General features: G+C 41.2%; 2 protein-coding genes across 2 annotated transcripts in view; both read left to right on the top strand.

Annotated features, from left to right (window-relative positions):
* The window catches only part of LOC128732548 (acyl-CoA Delta-9 desaturase), a 41020-nt gene extending 39060 nt beyond the window's left edge, over window positions 1-1960 (top strand). Inside the window, exons 3-5 of the mRNA XM_053825821.1 lie at window positions 751-1087; window positions 1150-1335; window positions 1401-1960. Of these exons, the coding sequence (XP_053681796.1) occupies window positions 751-1087; window positions 1150-1335; window positions 1401-1788 (911 nt within the window). The 3' untranslated portion in view covers window positions 1789-1960. The remainder of the gene's footprint in view (window positions 1-750; window positions 1088-1149; window positions 1336-1400) is intronic.
* A 7754-nt stretch (window positions 1961-9714) lies between these two features.
* LOC128732655 (uncharacterized) lies at window positions 9715-10647 on the top strand. The gene has a single exon (XM_053825947.1). It carries the CDS (start codon window positions 9715-9717, stop codon window positions 10645-10647), a length of 933 nt encoding a protein of 310 aa, XP_053681922.1.
* The last annotated feature ends 8470 nt before the right edge of the window (window positions 10648-19117 follow it).

Here is a 19117-nt window from a genome sequence, read left to right as displayed (position 1 = left end):
AAGATCCAATGACAAAAATTGCAATTTTTGGAATTACCTAGAGGGGGCACTCTAAACGCCAGTTTAAAAAACGGGTCTAAAATTTTTCAAAAAGGAGTAACTTCACAAGTACTTGTGCAAAATCGGAACATTTTCAAATTTTGATCTATTTTCATATGATATTTCTTGGCACGGCGGTGCTGCTAGATGGAGTCAGTAGGATCGTTGCACTAGCCCCGTAATTGTCATGTACTCTAACAGCCGGCTTCGAAGCCGAGTGTCGATAAAGAAGAATCAAGTCTTAGAACAAACGTTTAAGCTCAAAATTTTGCTTTGCTTTTCATATTATGGAATTTCTGCATATATCAAAGCTAGTTTTCAATATACGGTAGTTTACAATGTAAAAAATTTCAAAAAATTTAGCCTTATCTATATCTTGTCTAATTTCTAAGATTGCTCTTTAGGAATGTGATACGTTTTTGCGGTATCTACCGCCAGGCGTTCCAATCTGCGCGCTGGAAGCCCCGCTTCCGTGTTTCAAGATCAGATCTTCTCGCTGATTTTTGTTAATAAACAACTGCCATCTTCAGCATTTACGATCTGCCAGATTCATTAGAATAATAATTTAGATTTTACGATCTCACATAAACACTCTACTTGATAATCGATTCAGCGCAGAGTGAAACGTTTACGACTTTATGATCCCGATAACATGGTATCTTTGAGCATCGAAAAACTAACGAAAATTTTTGTTTTTTTTCGTCTGAATAGCCCTCGCTCTCGGAATGTTTGGCGCATTCGGCATCACGGCTGGCGCTCACCGGCTGTGGTCGCACCGTGCCTACAAAGCTAAGTGGCCCCTGCGGCTGATACTGATGCTGTCGCAGACGCTAGCCTTCCAGAACAGTATCTACGAGTGGACGCGGGACCATCGGGTGCATCACAAGTTCACCGATACGGATGCGGATCCGCATAACGCACAACGAGGCTTTTTCTTCTCGCACATCGGCTGGCTGATGGTGAAGAAACATCCCGACGTTAAGAACAGAGGAAAGGCCGTCGACATGAGCGACCTAGAGCAGGACCCAATTGTAATGTTCCAGAAGAAGTGAGTTGCGAAAAACCGTTCTTGATTAATTGTAGCGAACTTCAACATTTGTATTTCAACAGATACTATGTTATATTGATGCCACTGCTTTGTTTTGTAATTCCGACTTTCATGGCGTATTACTTTTTGGGTGAGACTCTGTCTAACTCATGGTATGTGGTTGCTATCTTCCGCTATGTGCTATCTTTGAATGGAACTTGGTTGGTGAACAGCGCAGCGCACATTTGGGGAACCAAGCCATACGATAGGTAAGCATAACGATACTGGAGAGTGTATTTTAGATGATTGTATAAACTTTCATAACTGTTTCTAGAAAAATCTCCCCAACGAACAACACCTTTGTGGCAATTGCGGCCGTTGGTGAGGGTTGGCATAATTATCATCATGTGTTCCCCTGGGACTACAAGACATCGGAGATGGGTAAATACAGTACCAATTTCACAACGGCCGTGATTGACTTTTTCGCTTGGCTCGGTTGGGCGTACGATCTGAAGTCGGTATCGGATGAATTGATTAAGAAACGGGTGTTGCGAACTGGCGACGGAACGCACCCGTACAGCGAGGAGCGGTTACGGGAACAAATGGTAGACTACATCAACAATCTGGATCATGAAAGTGAAAATGTTGTGTGGGGTTGGGACGATGCGGATATGGATGAGGAAGACAGGATGGATGCCACCGTTAGTAATAAGATGGATTAATTGGATGGGACGTGTTTTGTGACGTTTAGGAAAGGTCAAATCTCATGGGAGCCGGTTGTTCGGAATATTTTGCTCTGCTAGATTGAACAGTTCATTTTCTGTTTTTGGTTCTTTGCGAACGTTTTTTTTTGCACTTTTCCGAGTAGCTTCTAGTAGGATTAAGTAGAATGATCAGCAAACTAGAAGGTAACCATAGCTCAAATGAAGTTGTATTTATTTGGCGACTGTGCTGTTTTTGTCTATTGTAAAAATCCGCACCACATAAAACGCACACACGGATGGTTAATGTAGTTTAACTAGATAATAAAGGATTTTTAGGAACATGTCATAGTAGCTAAATGCTGTATGTTAATATCACAGACATAGGTTGTATTTCCGAAGGCTTCGTCGTCTCGGTACTCTTCATATATATGCCGTAGTTAAAGAATTTGCCCTTAATCCTCAACCCGCATTAGACGGTCATTAATGGGCCATGACCCAGTGACACGCTTCATTTGTTTTCCATGTAATATGAAACCGACTCCATACGCTGTTTTATTTGTCGCCATTGTAGTGGATATGATACTTGAATGTCGTGCCCGTAATAGGATCTACTGCTCATAATTCGCATTCTTCCGCCTTCGTCCATCGCACTTCCAGGATGGCTGCAAACTTGATCTTCATCTCCTGCAGCTTACTTATTAGGATTCCCGCGTTGCCGGTTCAAGTAGAGTTCAAGAGTAGATATTCCAAGTACCAAACTTTCAATAATCGTTGTCCGTTTTCATTGGCTTAGATCCATACCGTTTATTCCGTTGTGGTTCATTTCTTAAATTGTTCGCAGTATGAATTTTTTAAAAGTATGCCGCCTCACTAGGGTTGCGATGCCTAGTCTCGCAGATAGGTCTACTGTCTAGGGTATAACTGAAGGGGGGAGACACAGCGTTTCATAAGGAAGCGCACCCGCCTGCCCCCGGTTAGTCGCTGTTGTACGTTGCCCCTAACCTGGAATCTAGCCACGTACTTGGTAAGAAAAAGACGATCTGTGTAGTGGGATTATCGTCATGAGCCGCCCCTAACCTGGCGCCAGGTAGTCACTGCTGGTAAGGCCAACACTCAGCGAAATCATAGGGGCTTCCTCCCTGTCGGTACACTTCCTTAGTTTCTACCGTTGTTGTTTACCCGAACTCCGCTGCTCGTAGTCTGGCAGGTAACAGGAGGAGGTAGAGATAGGAGTTACTAGGTAAGAAGCAGAAGACCACTGCGGGGCTTATTTTGTGGTACGCGTAGCACTGATGGTACGCGTTATCCAGCCATTTACCAGCGACGTTGAAAGAGAGCCGGATCTTACCTTCAATAGCGATATTAAATAACATATAGAACAGTCCATTCCTTTGCCGCAACCCTCTGCGCGATTCTAAAGCACTCGAGAGTGTTCCCGAAACGCGCTCGTAGCACATCACTCGCTCCAGGGTAGCTTTGATCAGCCGCATCAGTTTGTCCGGAAAACCGTACTCGTGCATTATCTGCCATAGCTGTTTGTGTACAACTGTGTCGTATGCTGCTCTGAAATCCCCGAAAACATGATGCGTGGGCACGTTGTACTCTCGACATTTCTGGAGGATTTGTAGTAGAGTAAATATTTGATCCGTAGTAGCACGGGCCCCCATAAAGCCCGCCGTATTCTGCCCTACGAATTCTTTTGCTGATGGGGATAGTATATTCCCAAGTAACCAAGAGTTCGAATAATGGTGTCTAACAAGGGTTAAACAGCTTTATGTATATCAATCTATAACTTGCTAAGCAGCGTCACTTTTAAGTAATTAACCGAACTTTCAAGCTGTCTTGGGTTCACTGCATAGAACGCTAAGCAGCTTCGAAATAAACTATCAAAAACTAAGAAAAAACAAATTTAGCAGCACTTCTATGTTCTATTTTTATACTTCTACCTAACTTCTATATTCGTTGCATTTGCCTGCTGTTGGGTTTGAACCCGGGTGTTCCGCGTTGTTAACCTATACCGATCCACTGCGTCACCTTTGTCGTATACAAGCGATGTGAATTTTGCCAATGAGTTGTTAAGTAAAAGTTCGTTTCAGAACTTGCAGCAGCTTTATGCAGCTCGAGTTAATTATAGAACATAAAGTTTGGAACCAGGCAATTAACTATAGTAGTGAGATACCGACAGCATATGCTACACAACACAACACAATAATGAAGAGCATTACATTCTAATTTATATTTGTAATTAGAAATGTGCGAGGATTAAATTTATTCAAGTGAAATAAAAATAATTAATCTCTAATAGTTTCAGGTTCTGCTGGTTTGATCACCAGAAACATAAACAAAAAAGCAGCACGCAGAACTTGTTAGGAACTAAAGTTACTTCAGAACTTCATGTAGCATCCTAATAGCTTTGAAGTATCTATGAAGTACTCGCAGCACTTCTTAAAGCATTAAGTTCCACGTATACTTGATATACACTACTAATCAGCAAGAAAGTTCCACGGAACTGAATCTGAACTAATTATGAATTTTCGAGTTCGCGTGTCAAGTAATATTCAAACTTTTGGTTGCTTGGGTTAGGCATAGCTATAGATGATGCAACAAAATCTGGGAGAGCACCTTGTAAGCGGCATTGACCAACGTGATGCCGCGGTAGTTACAGTAATCTAGCCGGTCGCCCTTTTTGTAGATGGGACAAACTACATTGTTGTGACGCCACAGAATAAAAAACGATCTTTGCAATTCGAGCCTTTTTAGCGTCGATCAAAAATTATTGTTTTCTATCTGCCTTGATTTATGCGAACTTCTTTTGCTATCTATCGTGCCGTAAATTGAACCACCAGCTCCGATATTTGTAGTTTGTGTTTTTGCCTTTCCGTTTTAGCTTTTCCGTATGAACACTCGTATCTCTACTCGTACTCAAACTATTTTTCTTCCCGCAAAACACTTTTTTGACACTACAACAGCTATTTCTTCGTGCTATCTTTCAACTCACTTTCGAGAACTCTTTCCAACTATCGGCCTTTTATACTCTATAAACTTCAACTACCGTGGACCCCCGTTCGTTTGACCGCTTTTAATCTGAACACTTTTTAATTTGCACCCCGTTGGTTTGCGCAACGTGCAAATTAAAAATGGTTCAAATGTCATTCTCAACATGACATCATTTGCTTATGCAGACAATGCGCATAAACGCGATTTGTTTGTCCTGATCTAGCGTGTTTAATCTGTTTCATATTGCGTTTTCCCAACGATTATGATAGAAATCCGATCGGAGAATGAAATATTCGCTGCTTCCAACTTCCAACTGAATCAAACCACCAAAACAATAACAAAGAGTAGGGCGACCAGATCACACAAGTTCCAGCATATGTAGAGTTGCCAGTTGTTCAGATTAAAAACTAACCCCGTTAGTTTGCATGAGGAATCGTTCAAACGAACGGGGGTCCACTGTATCTTCAACTATAAATTCTATACACTCCGACTATCTAAGATGACTTTCACTTTTCAATCAATCTTCTATCCGTTGTTTATTTTCTTCCAAGTCTCACTGACACAACTTTGTTTATTTTCTCTTGTCAACTTAAGTTCGTTGCGCGAGGGCCTCACCAGTGTGGCCAGAACATACATCTTCCATCCACTCATCTGGTAGTTTCTCCACCTCCCGAATCCTTGAAATTATCCAATTAAGTGCCGTTGCTAGCAGTTCTTGGCCATTTTAGTAGAGTTCTGCTGGGAGTCGGTCCTTTCCGACGGCTCTATTATCTTTCAGCTGACAGATTTCATCGAGATCGGAAGCCGGCACACTGTTGTCGTTTGTAGGCATTCCTAGGTTAACTTCCGTTGAGTCTCCTTCTGCTATATCGCCATTGAGGTACTCATCGAAAAACTGCTTCCATTTGTCAACCGCCTCATGCTCGTTTGTGACTAGATCCCCTCCCTCGTCCCTACACATGTCAGGTGTAGGTATGTACCCCTTACGAGTTTGGTTGACTCTGAGGGTCTGAGGCTCTAAAAGCGAAGGCCGCCTACCGACCTATATCCTTGACCGTTAGAGGGTTAACATGGTAAAAAATAAACCTAAATTACAGAAGTTACGAGTTACGAAATGTTATTTATTAAACAAAAATGTACTTCAAAGCAACAAACTTTGGTTTCGCGTTGATATTTTACACTGAAAATAAAGTTACCTTATTTTCAGTATAGATTCAGAATGATTTTCGTGAGAATTTTTTTTTGTGACCATTACATACATAGAAAAAACTAATACCGTTTTTATTTCTGCTTAGGTCCAACCTAGATTCGCTCTAGTTCCAATCGAACGACGGTCAAAACGTTCGTTTTTTCACTCAGGTTGAATCTAGTTTCGCTCTGGGTTGCACTTTTCAGACGATAGGTTCGCACTGGGTATTTTCACAGTTTCAATCCCGCTACAAAGAATATACTGACAACCTGAAAACGTTTGTTTATTCTCCCAAAAATGTTTGTTTATTCAGTGGTCCTGTTGGAACTACCCAGCTAACATTTTCGTACGTATATCAAAGTGAAAAATGAGAAATATGTACCGATATCTTGAAAAATCGCACTAGATGCACGAAACCAGCATATGCGTACTATTTTGGAGGCGATATACGTGCTGCAGATTATTCGTAAAGAATTCACATTCATAACTATTTGTATACGATGATATCCGACTCAACATGATTAGTTCCATAACCCTATACAATTCTGTGATGAAAATCGTATGTAATTCAGTCGTCATTATTTTGTACGATTGAATATAAACTAGGGCGCGATTTAACAAGTTTAACGACATTTAAGATTATTTTCATATATTGATATACGATTTGTGGTTTGCTGGGTAACTCCAGGTTAAAAAACGAAAACGCTATAAGGCAGCTATTTGAGTAAGATAAATTTCGCATGGAAGGTTATTATATTAGTTTACTTGCAAAAAAATTCTACAGCTCTATCAGTCGAATTCTAACCGTAATGACGAAAACAGTTAAGCTACTCAGAAGTGTGCGCGTTCAAAGAACGGTACCCCGCCGCGTCGAAAACGGATATCGTGCGGCACTTTGTGGACGCCGGATACGCCCGTTACGGCAACTACAACATCTTGGCACTATTGGACAACAATCAGAGCATTGAAAGAAAGCCTGATTCCGAACGGCCGACGACCCTGAGCGATAAGAAGCTCCAAAGGATGCTGAAGAGGAAGACCGAGAAAAAAGTGGCTACATCACTGCGTTCGCTTGACCGGGAGGTCGGTGCAACCGGCCAAACAGTGAAAAAGTATCTGGCGAACACGAACATACATTTTAGGAAGCGGCAGTCCCTTTCACTCGGAGCTGCAGGCGCGGTTGAACAAGATGGTCAAGACGATTTTCACGGCGAATCGCGACGTGGCGGTGGTGATGGACGACAAGACCTATCTCTGGACCCTGGATGGCAACGACTGACAGGACAATTCGCATTTTACTTTCCCCACGAAGGAAGTGTGCTCCGAGGAGAAGTTCATGCCACACACCAAATTTTTCAAGAAGGTGCTGTGGTGGCTGACAATTAGCGAGAAGGGGGTGTCACTCTTCTTTCGCTCCGGACTGGCCGTGAATGGGGAATTTTATAGTACATACGAAGTGCCTGCCGGAAGTTCATCGCATCGTTCATCTAGAAATACCATAAGGGCGAAGACGTGATGTTCTGGCCGGATCTGGCGTCGGCCCACTACTCGAAGCGATCGTTGGAGGAGATGGAGCGGCTGGTACCCAAGTCGGCGAACCCGCCCAGCGTCTCCCAGCTGCGTCCCTTCAAGAATTTCTGGACAAACCTGAAGCGTAAGATCTACTCCAACAATTTTGTCGCGAAAACTGAGGAATAAACCGAAGAAAAAACTCAAAAACATGCCTACACGCATGGTTTCGTCCGCCATGGCGAATGTTCCGGTTAACTGCCGGAAGGCCACTCGCAAGGGCGTAGAATTTTTTTGCAAGCTAACTAATTTAATAACCTTCCATGCAAAATTTATCACACTTAATTAGCTGTCTTAGTTTTTTTTATCACCATCCGAAAAAAGTCCATTTTTTATTGCAAACGTTATAATTTTAGCGTTATAATTTAAAACAAGAGAAAAAATTGAGCCCTTTCTAAACGTTAGTCTGGACCAATCGATTTTGGATAAACTTAGTCTGCAAAGTTGCTTATTTATAATATATGATTTTTTTTAAACACACAAAGTTTCATTGAACTGGGAGGGTGCTGTCAGCCCTGTCAGCCCCATAGACGAGTTGGTGCGAAATCCATCTATGGTGTCTTGAGGGACAGCGTTGAGGGTAATGCGCCTTTAATTATGTAGCTAGCGTCAGCGCATCGAAAATTCGAGCAGTTTTTTTTTGCGATTGGAATTGAAGCGAGTTTATCATTTGATCGAATCGATTATTGTCTGAACGATTACTATTCACCACGCACGAACGAAATTTATTGCAAAATCATAGAAGTATCACTTATCCCTTATTTTGAATAGTCCCATTCCAATTTCTGCGATTTCAACCGTAAAAGTGGGCTTAACTTTATTGTTTTTTCTTAGGTATAGAAACTAAGTTTAAAACGTTTTATTTCATATAATTGTATTGAGCAAGAATTTCAAGAAATTTCGCATATTGGCTCAGCCTATGTAGAATTATTAATGAAGACAATATTAAAAAATTCGAGTTCTCAAATTTTACCAGAAAATTCCAAGCGAAATTGTCCGATTTTCTCGGATATCGCTTATTTCGAAAGTTCATAACTCTCGTTTTTTAAGTTAAGTTGCAGACGGGGGCCAGTATCGGACATGAACAAAAATTCATCGTGCGAAATTGTCTCTAATTAAACCGGAATTTAAAAGTTAGGTCAATGGAAGCCAGGTAAAGTAACGTTGGTCATATCTGGATATGTTTAAAAGACTCTCGGAAACTCCCAGGCAAGTGGCCAGATTCGAACATGATCAAAATCTCATCGTGCGACGCCTTCGCAATACATGCAAAAACTAGATCAATGGAATCCAAATCTGCTATGTAGCGTTACGTAGGTAATATCTGGATATGTTCGGGGGACTCCAGGAACGCTCAGCGAAGTACAATAACACAGTATGGTAAATTGTCCGGAAAAATAAGCCTAAGTATTTACTTTGGCTCACATTGAGCTATTTTTAGAATTTTAGTTTTTGTATGGTGAATTTTTTTATGTTCGAAACGGGTCACTTCCCTGGGGCACCGACGTTCGACTGCATTTGTTTTGTCTGTCACTTTGTGTTAAAGCAACTGTTGTACGGGTGATTTTTTGACATATTGTATACGTCTGAAATGATTTCATTAAGATGTAAAGTTATACCAATAAATAGATAAATAGACTTGTTTAAAAGAAAAAAATCTTCAGCAGTCCTTTTAGCCACAATAATTTCCCACGCTAGCCATCAAAACATAATTGAATTTTCAGTTGTCGATTGATCCAGTTGCAACTTTCCTTTTTATCAATTATCACTGTGCCTCCGGTAGACCGCGAAATGTACATCGGGAAATGGAGAAAACATATCAATCTATTCGCAGTAAAATAGAAAAAAAAAACAAACCACTCGATTTCCCACTTTTTCCCTCTTTAGTAGAACAACCGTCCGGATGGCAGCAACCGGCTCAACCGTCCTAAACACACGAGCTCTGGACGGGCGCATTCCCTGGTGAGACCGGAATTGCAAGCTGCAGCAACTGATGGTTGCATCTTGCTGTTCCAGTCAGTGTTAATTTAGCGTCGCTGAAAGCAAGAGCTTCCCAACGATCCGACCGTGAGTGAGCAGTGCGGGTTCACCTGGAGTAAGATTTGGTGACACAAGCGTCGGCGTTGCGTTGTTGCATTACGGTCGCGATCGTTTTGTATTACTGGCCACAGGAGTGAAAGAGTGAAAAAATGGCGCAAAGCCGGCTGCTACTGCTCTTGCTGCTGCTGGTTGAGCAATCCTGGAGCGAGCAGCGAAAAACATATCACAGCAAAATTAGTGGTTCGAATAGTCGCTTTCTGTTTTCCCACTATCCTCACGGTCAAGAACGAGGTCATGATGAACACCACCAGAGTTTTAAAAAGCAACTGGAATCAACCACGATGAACGAAATCGACATTGAGTCGACTACCTTGCCTCCTACTACAATTATTATCGAAGAAGCACCAATACATTCCGAACTATCTTATGACAAATCCCTTCCGCTCCGAGTACTAGATTGTATGACAAAGGTGTCCCTCATGGATTGCAGTAAATTGTATGTGCTACAGAACATGGAATCGAGGGATTATAATTTCGAAACGAGTGGAAATCTTACTCATGATATTCAACAGATACTGCTTCCATCTTACACCCGATCGGACAACAAATTGTTTGAGGATCGACTTTTGCGACTGAACTCAACCGAAGTGGATCGTCGAATCAATCGCGGACTTGCACTACTGTTCAACGAACGGCAGGTCGATCTCACGTTTATGCCAGGATTTCGGCTGCAGATTAGCCCCAGCCAGGGAGACGTTCTGGAATTCTCGATTAAAAAGCAGTTTGACTTCGCCGAAGAAGGTCGCGGTCGTGACAAGGATCGTAACAAGGACCGTGACAAGCGCGGAAATAAAAAGCTCGTTAAACACTTGGTCCGGCTTGGCGTACCGGTGGTGCTGCTGCCGTCGATGCTACTGGCTAGCGTGCTGCCGATGATGCTTCCAGCGTTGAAATTTGCCACCTTCTTCACCAGTTTCGTCAATCATGCCGCATTGGCTGCAGCCGTCATGTACCTGGCAAAACAGCACGCCCAGGAGCAAGAGGAAAAACAAACGGTGTATTTCAATGCGGGATATAACTAGATTGGCTATGTAGTGATCGCGGGGATCTTGGTGGTGGAAAAGGAGGGCAATCCTATAGAATTTTAGGAAAAGAAAAGTGTAAAATAATTTATTGATTATAGTTAGAATATTCTGAAGTAAATAGCGAAATTTCAGAAAATGGTTTATTTCTTATAATATCACAATCTAGGTAAACGAACTCTTCAAGTTGCTGCAAAACTTAGCAATCGACTACATTGCACTGATTACTTAGTACTACCTAATTAAGACTTTGTAGTAATTTGTGATAACTACGCACTCGTCCGGCTATCTGGTGACCTATCGATGCAGTTATTTACAGTAACATTTTTCGATTTAATAGTTTTGCCAACCAGATAGTATTGAATTATATTCCGGTGACTCCTCGTACATAGTGGGATGCGTAATATAATTCGGAAGGATTTTTATCGAAAAACGACGTATGCTTGCACCATACGTAAGCTTGCACCATACGTAAGCTTGCACCATACGTGTTTAAAGCATTATAGTAATAATTCTAGCCACCTCTAACGTACTCCGTCTAACTGAGAGTGAGCGGAGTATTCTAGCAGCATAGAAACGGGGTGTTTCGCTTGCCGTATCAAGAATTTCTCTATGCTGTACTCGGTCCTGGGCTGCTCGTCGCCAATTCGTTGAACGTCTCGACACACGCAAGTCGATTTTCAGGTCGAGACATCTAGCACGTTGGGCCCCTCTATTCTTAGTGCTGGCGGGGTTCGCAGCACGGGCCACCGTAGTCTCCCAGTTTTCGATAGGTTTACGATGCGAATCTTTCCAAGTAGTGTTTGCAGCTCGTGGTTCATGCGTCCACTCTCCGGTATATGTTTGTACTCCGTCAAAAATAATCGGTAATACCTGCTCCTTGATAGATGCATCATGCGGAGGGAAAGGTAGAGTCGACTTAAATGCGTCGTTGAATCTCTTTACTCGTATTATTTTCGTCAGTGATCAGATATTCCAAATATAAGAACCATATCTATTAGCGTTCGACAGTATCGTATGCTGACCTGAAATCTAACTCCCGATATTACTGGAGGATTTGTCGGAGAATGATAATTTGATCCGTAGTAGGGGTCCCTACGAATTATCTTGCTATTGGAGATAGACGACGTAACAAAATCTGATAGAGCACCTTGTAGGCGGCGTTAATACCGCGGTAATCACAAAGCAATCTAGCCGATTACCCTTTTTCATAGATGGGACAAACAAACCACACTTTCCACCCACTCCACTGGTAGTTTATCATCATCTCAAATCCTTGAAATTATCCAGCGAAGTGCTGTTACTAGAGTTTCTTTGCCATTTTTGTAGAGTTCTGCCAGGAGTCGGTCCTTTCCGGCGGCTCTAATATTCTTCAGCTGGCCGATTTCTTCTCGGATCTTTTTGAGATCGGAATCCGGCACGCTGTTATCGTTTATACGCTTTTTTAGGTTAACTGCCGTTCCGTCTCCTTCTGTTATATCGCCGTTGTGACCGATTGCACATCGACGACAGCTGGTTGACCACCTCGCGCTCGTTTGTGACCAGGATTCTCTCACATATCGGGCTTTGATGTGTGTGTCCCTTACGAGATTGGTACACCTTCTCATAGAACTTACGCATGTCATTAGCCCGGCATAGTTGTTCTAGCTCTTCACGATCTCTGTCCTCCTTCTGGCGCATTTTCCTCATCAGGATCGTGGTCAACTCATTCCGCGCTCGTCGATAGTTGACCAAATTCTCCCTCGTGGTAATCCTTAAATAGTTTTTTCAAACCCTTTTTGTCCTCTCCATCGCTTGTTGGCATTCCCTGTCAAACCAGTCATTTCATGCTCTGGAGGTTACCTTACCTAGTACCGCGTTTGCTGACTCATTGACGGCCGAGCGTATTCTACTCCATCCGTCTTCGAAGATCGAAGCACTTAGCTCCACAGAGGAAAGTAGAGTTTCATCCAGTACGCACGTAGTTCTCGACAATTCGCGGGTAATCTAATTGCCGAATGTTCAACGGAGGAGAACGGATTTGCCGCGAAGTGTGCATAGTCGATAGTTTTAAGCGCACATGCACTGTTAATAGGTTATAATCCGAGACGATGTCGGCACTCCTTAGGGAACGTACGTTGGTGATGTTCGAGAAAAACCGGCTATCAATGAAGAATATGGTCGGTTTGGTTCAAGGTTCGTTGGTCAGGTGATCTCCAGGTTGCTTTGTGGGTATCTTTGCGAGGAAAGAAAGTGCTTCTGAAAGCCTCGGCAAGCTGTTAACATGCTGCACCACATCCAAGGTTGCCAACAGGTTTTCCCGAAAATCTGGCGAACACGATTAAAAGTGTCTGGCAAAAATCTGGTGGTAAATTAGTCCGATGGGGAGGCGTTTTCCTGAAAAAATCTCGTTTTGCTCACCGTAGATGCAAAATTTTGTCCAAAATTAGAAGTGACTTTTTGCAAGACGGAGGATCGAAAATCTGGCAAACATCCGGCACATTGCCAAATATCTGGAAGATTTTAAGCTTTGTCTGTTTGTCTGGCGCGCAATCAAAAATCTGGCAAAATCCAGATTTATCTGGCATACTGGCAACCGTGACCACAGCACTGGCCGTTATCGTTTGTGTCGGTGTGCAGGCTATGGGGCTCGATCACCGGTCTGTTAATTCCTTCCCTTCCAACATGGGCGTTCATAATCTATCTTGACGATCTTGATGTCTCCTACGTACCCTGTTGTACGTTGCCTTCAGCTGCGCATAGAACACTTCCTTCTCGTCGTCGGAGCTTCGTGGGGACAATGCACATTTATGATGGTGTAGTTGAAGAAACGGCTTTTTATCCTCAACATGCACATACCAAGTAACACACTTGATTTTAAATAAGAATTCACAACAGATTTAAAACAAATCGAATTGCTGAGCTTTCGTTTACCCATACTTAATTATAAACTGAATACGGCTGAAACAGCGCAAGAAACGAGCGAAAATGTAACATGTTTGTGAAATATTTCAAAGACCTATGCGTTGTATGGTTTTTGTACTACCAATTCGTGTACAAGATGCTCAGTTGTAAGATTAGGCGGGTGATATATGAGAAGCAACAAATTCTACAACTCTTAAAAATGGTCTCAAATTCGCAAATGTTGACCGATTTGGCTGAAATTTTGACCAAAGTCTTAGGATTGAATATAAAACAAGTAATGTTGAGCTCAGAAATGTGGGTCACTTTTAAGGTCACTTTAAGGACCCCTAAAGTGAGAAAAATTTCATTTTTGTAGTTAAATTTCATATTTAATTGAAAAAATCTCATCTAACTTTTGTAGAACCATAGTGAATGTGTATATATTCTGAAAGCTTGTCCTCTAAGCTTTCCAAAAATGTATGAAACACTTAAAATTTCTTGAAAAATTATTGAGTTATTCATAATAGTACGTGTACACCTAGCCAAAAAAATCAGAGGGGTTGTGTACAAGACACAACCGCATATATAGGTGACGCAGGACTACGTAAGTCTGTTTGTAGTGATAATAGCATGTATTCATCCTTGTAATCATTCGATTGTTCCTGTATACATGCTATATGCAACATATATACATGCTACATGCGTTGTATGTAACATTTATCAACGTAGTAACATTGCATACGTTCAATTCTCAAAAGATTGTGTATTTGAAAACAATTTAACAAAATCAAGAACACAAACTATTGCTTTCCTGCTACCTTACAGAAATTAAAGATTGTTTTTATTACCCATGGTTCCCCGCGTTGAAGGGATTTTATGAATTCAATCCTATTTTATCAACAGCACATCTTTCCACTAGCACTTCCTCGGCAAGCATGCGTATTCATACAGAGTCGTATTATAACTGAACACTACAGCTGTAGCACATTTTTCCAAAACAGATATCAAATTCGCCTAGGTTTAATCGTCTCGCAGTCAAGAATTTCCGATCTGTTGGGACAACGAACTTGTGCCATTTTTTCTGGCACACTTCCCTAACACAGACATCAAATTGGAATAGGTTTAATCGCGTTCGTAAGAAATCTGTAGGCACGAGGGGGCTTTGTTACTCTCTCTGACGTACTTCCCAAGCAAGGACATCAAAATGGTCTAGGTTTAACCGCGGTGTTAAGAAATCTTGTTGAAATGAGGAAACTTGGTCACTTGTTTTGGCTTACACAGCACAGCTTAGCACAGATATCAAATTGGTATAGGTTTAGATCATCGCAAAGAATCTTCCAACCAATCACGAAGCGAGAATTCTGGTAAAACATAGGTTCATTATTTTCAATTTTTCAATAGTTCAACATCAAGAATCCATACTTTTCTTCATTTGGGTCAATTCTTAGAAGATTTTCCAATCGATTGGTGTAAGAATATTGAAAATCGATAGGAAAACCGCTGAGCTATTAGCGCTCAAAACCTTTCATTTTTCGTGACGCTCGCATTTTTCGATTTTTTGGAATGACACCCTATCTCAAAACTTGCCGTAAGACGTAGTCCTACGTCAAAAACGTTTTTTTTGCAATAACTTGAAATTTTGGGGGTGTTAAGATGATGTCATATGTGTTTTAATGATGTACTAGGTGCGACCAAGGTTAGTCAAGAGAGGTTTTCTGATGTTCAAATTTGTTTTTCACCCCCGCCGGGTTACCCTTGACGATCACCGAAATTTTCAAAGCGGAAACTGTTAAATGTATAAACAACGTCAATGGTTGCTAACCAATCGTTCCACGCACTTCTGTTCTACAAACTGTGAAAACTAGATCACCTATTTTAACTCACCTTGGATACGACTAACAACGTACACTAGGTCACTTGCAAATTATATTAATAAAATTTTTTTTTGTCACCGCGTTATTAAACATCATACTTCAATGCAAAGACAGCAGACCGAAATATTTACTTACTTTAATTTTAAACTTAACCAGGTTTTTAATATGTATTCCGAGTCACGAAAGTTTTCAAAATCAGAAAGAATTCTTATGATGGTTAGAGGCGGGATTTTTTTTATGATGGTTTGAGACCCCTCACCCTTGTGGTAGCGGGATGAGGACTTTCATACAAATAAAACAGAAATTTTTGCGTAACTCAAAAACTAATCGAACTCGAGAAATTTTAGACTCTTTCATAAAACATTACCCAAGTAACAATTTGGGTTTTATTACACTCTTATGATGGTATTTAAAACAAAATAGGTCTTGTCGACCACCATAAGAGCACAATAAAACTCACATTGTTGCTTGGATAGTGTTCGGACTGTTTTTGAACGAAGCGAAACCGTTTCTGAATCAGCTTTATGATACTAGCAGATCAAACTAAATGTTTATTTATAAAATAAATGGTATTAGATTAAACTTTTCTGTTTTTAAAATGTGGACTTACAAGTTTAGTTTCTTTATTCCCTCTTGCAGATAGAACCTCTTTTTCAGCTATTTCAGAGCAACAAATCGATTGATTTTAACGTGTTCTATATTGTATCGTCACACCAGCTTTTAATTGTCGTACCAATTTTTAATCTACTAGCTGTAAGTAAGCTGTAAGAAGCTTAATTTCGTTTTAGTTGTAAGTAGAATAATAATACTTCCTCTTCGTAACTCACTCACTAGAAAGTATAGCCATGAACGATAGTTAATTTTACGTAAATTCACCGCTAACTAGCCACCCCGTAGAGATCTAGGTTTATTTATTTTCCTAGATCTGCTGACCTCTATTACTTTCCTTCAGTTGGGTCACCCCTGCGAAATGGTACTTTCTTCGAAAAGATTTTCCCTGAAATGGTACATCCCGCGTAAGGTTTTTCGCGAAATGGTATTCTGCGAAACACCATATTCCGCGTTATGGTCAACCGAGAATTGATGTACCGCAAAATGGTATTCGGTGAAATGGTTTGTAATGATGGCGAATATTTAAATGCTATCCGCTTTATTTTATCAGGCTAAGCAATGGGGGGAATTGTTTTCTATTTTACTGTGAGGAAAATTTGTATATTAAAACACCCATTAACTCCTCAGAAATGTGCAAAACTCGAGATTGTGACTAAGGTCATCCGAGAATCACGATTTATGTACAACACGGTTTAATTTGTGGCAATACGAAGTTTGTCGGGCCAGCTAGTTATAAATAATAATGCAAGATATTTCGTTTAACACGATAATTTATTTCATTGAACATAATACATATTTGTTATAAAAAAACTTGGAGGCATCAACATATCATGTTATCACCCTTCAAACAAGCACGCACATATAAACTGCCATATGATAAGATCAATATTTCCCCATAATTACATCATTTTTTACAACAAATTCCACTTATAACATAATACTGTTTACAGACGTTATTTCCTTTGGAAGCCGCCAATTTTGTCACGTTACTGCGAGGCAGGCTCCGTCAGTACGCCCATTAAACCAGGCATAAATTAACTTTTACTGGCCCAATCGAAACAATAATCCTCGAAATTGGGTGCCGCACGACGCGTGTCTGCCCGGTAATTACTTTCTATCTTGTTGTTCCGCGGTTCGCGATGCAGACGGCGAAGAACCAATTTCAATGCTACTCCGCTGCAACTCATAAACCACTGCCAGGCGACACTTTAGCGAACGGAATAAGTGAAATTTCGAGAGTGTTCCGCACGTATTAGATCCTGTTTGTAGACCCGCTTACCGATTATCACCCTGCTAGACATCCTCAACCGCAAAAACTGGGTCTTAATTGACCAACCAAGAACTTGTCATCGTCTCCGTACGGTTTCACCTAGTGATCCATATTTCTTTCCGCATCGGTTGCTCTTTTAAACAAACTGATGCTCACCGAACCGGTTAAATGATGATCGCAACCTTGCCATTTAATACGGCCCAACATGCGTTGTGCTGGCTGTGTACATTGCGCCGCTGCTGCTACGGAGAAACTGCATCGGAACAACCGGAGAATGCAACCTCGATTGTATCTGCACTCGGTGCATCAGTGTCAATTCCGTACACTTGTCACCGTAGTTGCTGCTAGTTTTTCCGCTTGGTCAACATGTTTTCCATTGGAAGCCAACCAGCCGAATGGGTTCATGTTTTCACCCAGGTCTCGCAGGCACGTGAGTGACATCCCTCATTGTTTGGACGATCTTATGATTACTCGTTTGTGGAGATTACTACATACAGCAGCCGATTCGCAATATCCGCCAGTGGTGGTTGCGAAGAAAATTACTCGATGCCATGGGAAATTAAATTAGGATCGTCATAGTAAGATAGTAAGATACTACAATGTAGCTGCAACTTTTACATGATGTTACCGGCAACCTGTTTCAACTAGGTTAAAACATATCGGTACGTTCTTCGTCATCCGCAGAAAACCGCTAGAAAATTTAAGGGGGTATTAAGTATAACTCTCGATTGGAGGCACCCGAGCACTCAATTCATGGTTTTGATTCCAGTTTTGAATTCCATGAAAAATAAAGGTTTTAAAGGTTTTAATTTAATAGAACTACATATGTCATTTGTTTTTGTTACAAAGTGATGAATATACCTACCTATCTATCACATATCAGTTGTGGTACTTTTGGTTCTGATACCTACTTATTGCTTGGTTCTCTCTAAAAAACTGGAAATGAACAGATTGCAGTTAAACCCAGCATTTCACCTACAATTTAACTACTTGCTTAGCTGTTATTTTCATTATGTGGTCGTGTCGGTTAAATTAATGAACTAGAAATACTATCATTTGAATTTATTGGCATTACATGTATTTGACACATACCAACACTATTTTTCGGAATGCCCAAACTAATGTAATGACGCTGCATTGCAGTATATAGACACATTGAATTTCATATCAAAAACCTTTATCCAAAATTTCATTGTTTATCGAGTAGTGAAAAAAATATAATAAAATTTGAACTTGATGTTTAGTCCAAATATCTAAAACGATAGTGTAATTTACATAATAGCAGTTACCGACCATTCTCAATTACCTGGATTGCCGAAGTGGGTGTTGAAATAGCATAACAAAGAATCCAGCGAGCTAGTTATGTACACCGTGAATTGAACGGCTCATTTCTTTACGACTTCAGGCATGTATGCATTCCATCGAAACGGAAAGTGCGCGCTTCCGATTGATTGCAACGATTGACAGCCAGCAGCGCAGCGGCAGCGCACGGTAGCGTGAAGTGAAATTAGCATCCCATATTCGATTTTTGGAACCCTTTCGCAAGTGACTTCCCGCCCCAATGGTTCCGCAGGGCCGTTTTTGGCCGAACAGCTGCTGTCGCCACTGTCGCTGCAGTTGGAATTCGGACCAAACTGATGGGTGGAAGTCGTGCGATATTCAAACTTGGTTTAATTTACAGTCCGCGGCTCGCGCCGTGCTGCATACAATTAGCGTTTAAAAGACCCTGGAGGTCTAATTTCGGGACGCAGTCGAAGTTTGGGTGTCGTGACAATTTGATTGAACTCGTGCGCTGTTGTTGTAAAAAAATTCTATCGAAGGAGAACTAAAA

Source organism: Sabethes cyaneus, chromosome 1 (assembly GCF_943734655.1).
Source record: "Sabethes cyaneus chromosome 1, idSabCyanKW18_F2, whole genome shotgun sequence".
Lineage (NCBI taxonomy): Eukaryota > Metazoa > Arthropoda > Insecta > Diptera > Culicidae > Sabethes > Sabethes cyaneus.
Note: the sequence above shows the minus strand (reverse complement) of the source record. Positions and strands in the feature narration are given on the sequence as shown.

What these genes read in the sequence shown, in the direction of transcription:
- LOC128732655 (XM_053825947.1), top strand. Translation starts at nt 9,715, where the DNA reads ATGGCGCAAAGCCGGCTGCTACTGCTCTTGCTGCTGCTGGTTGAGCAA.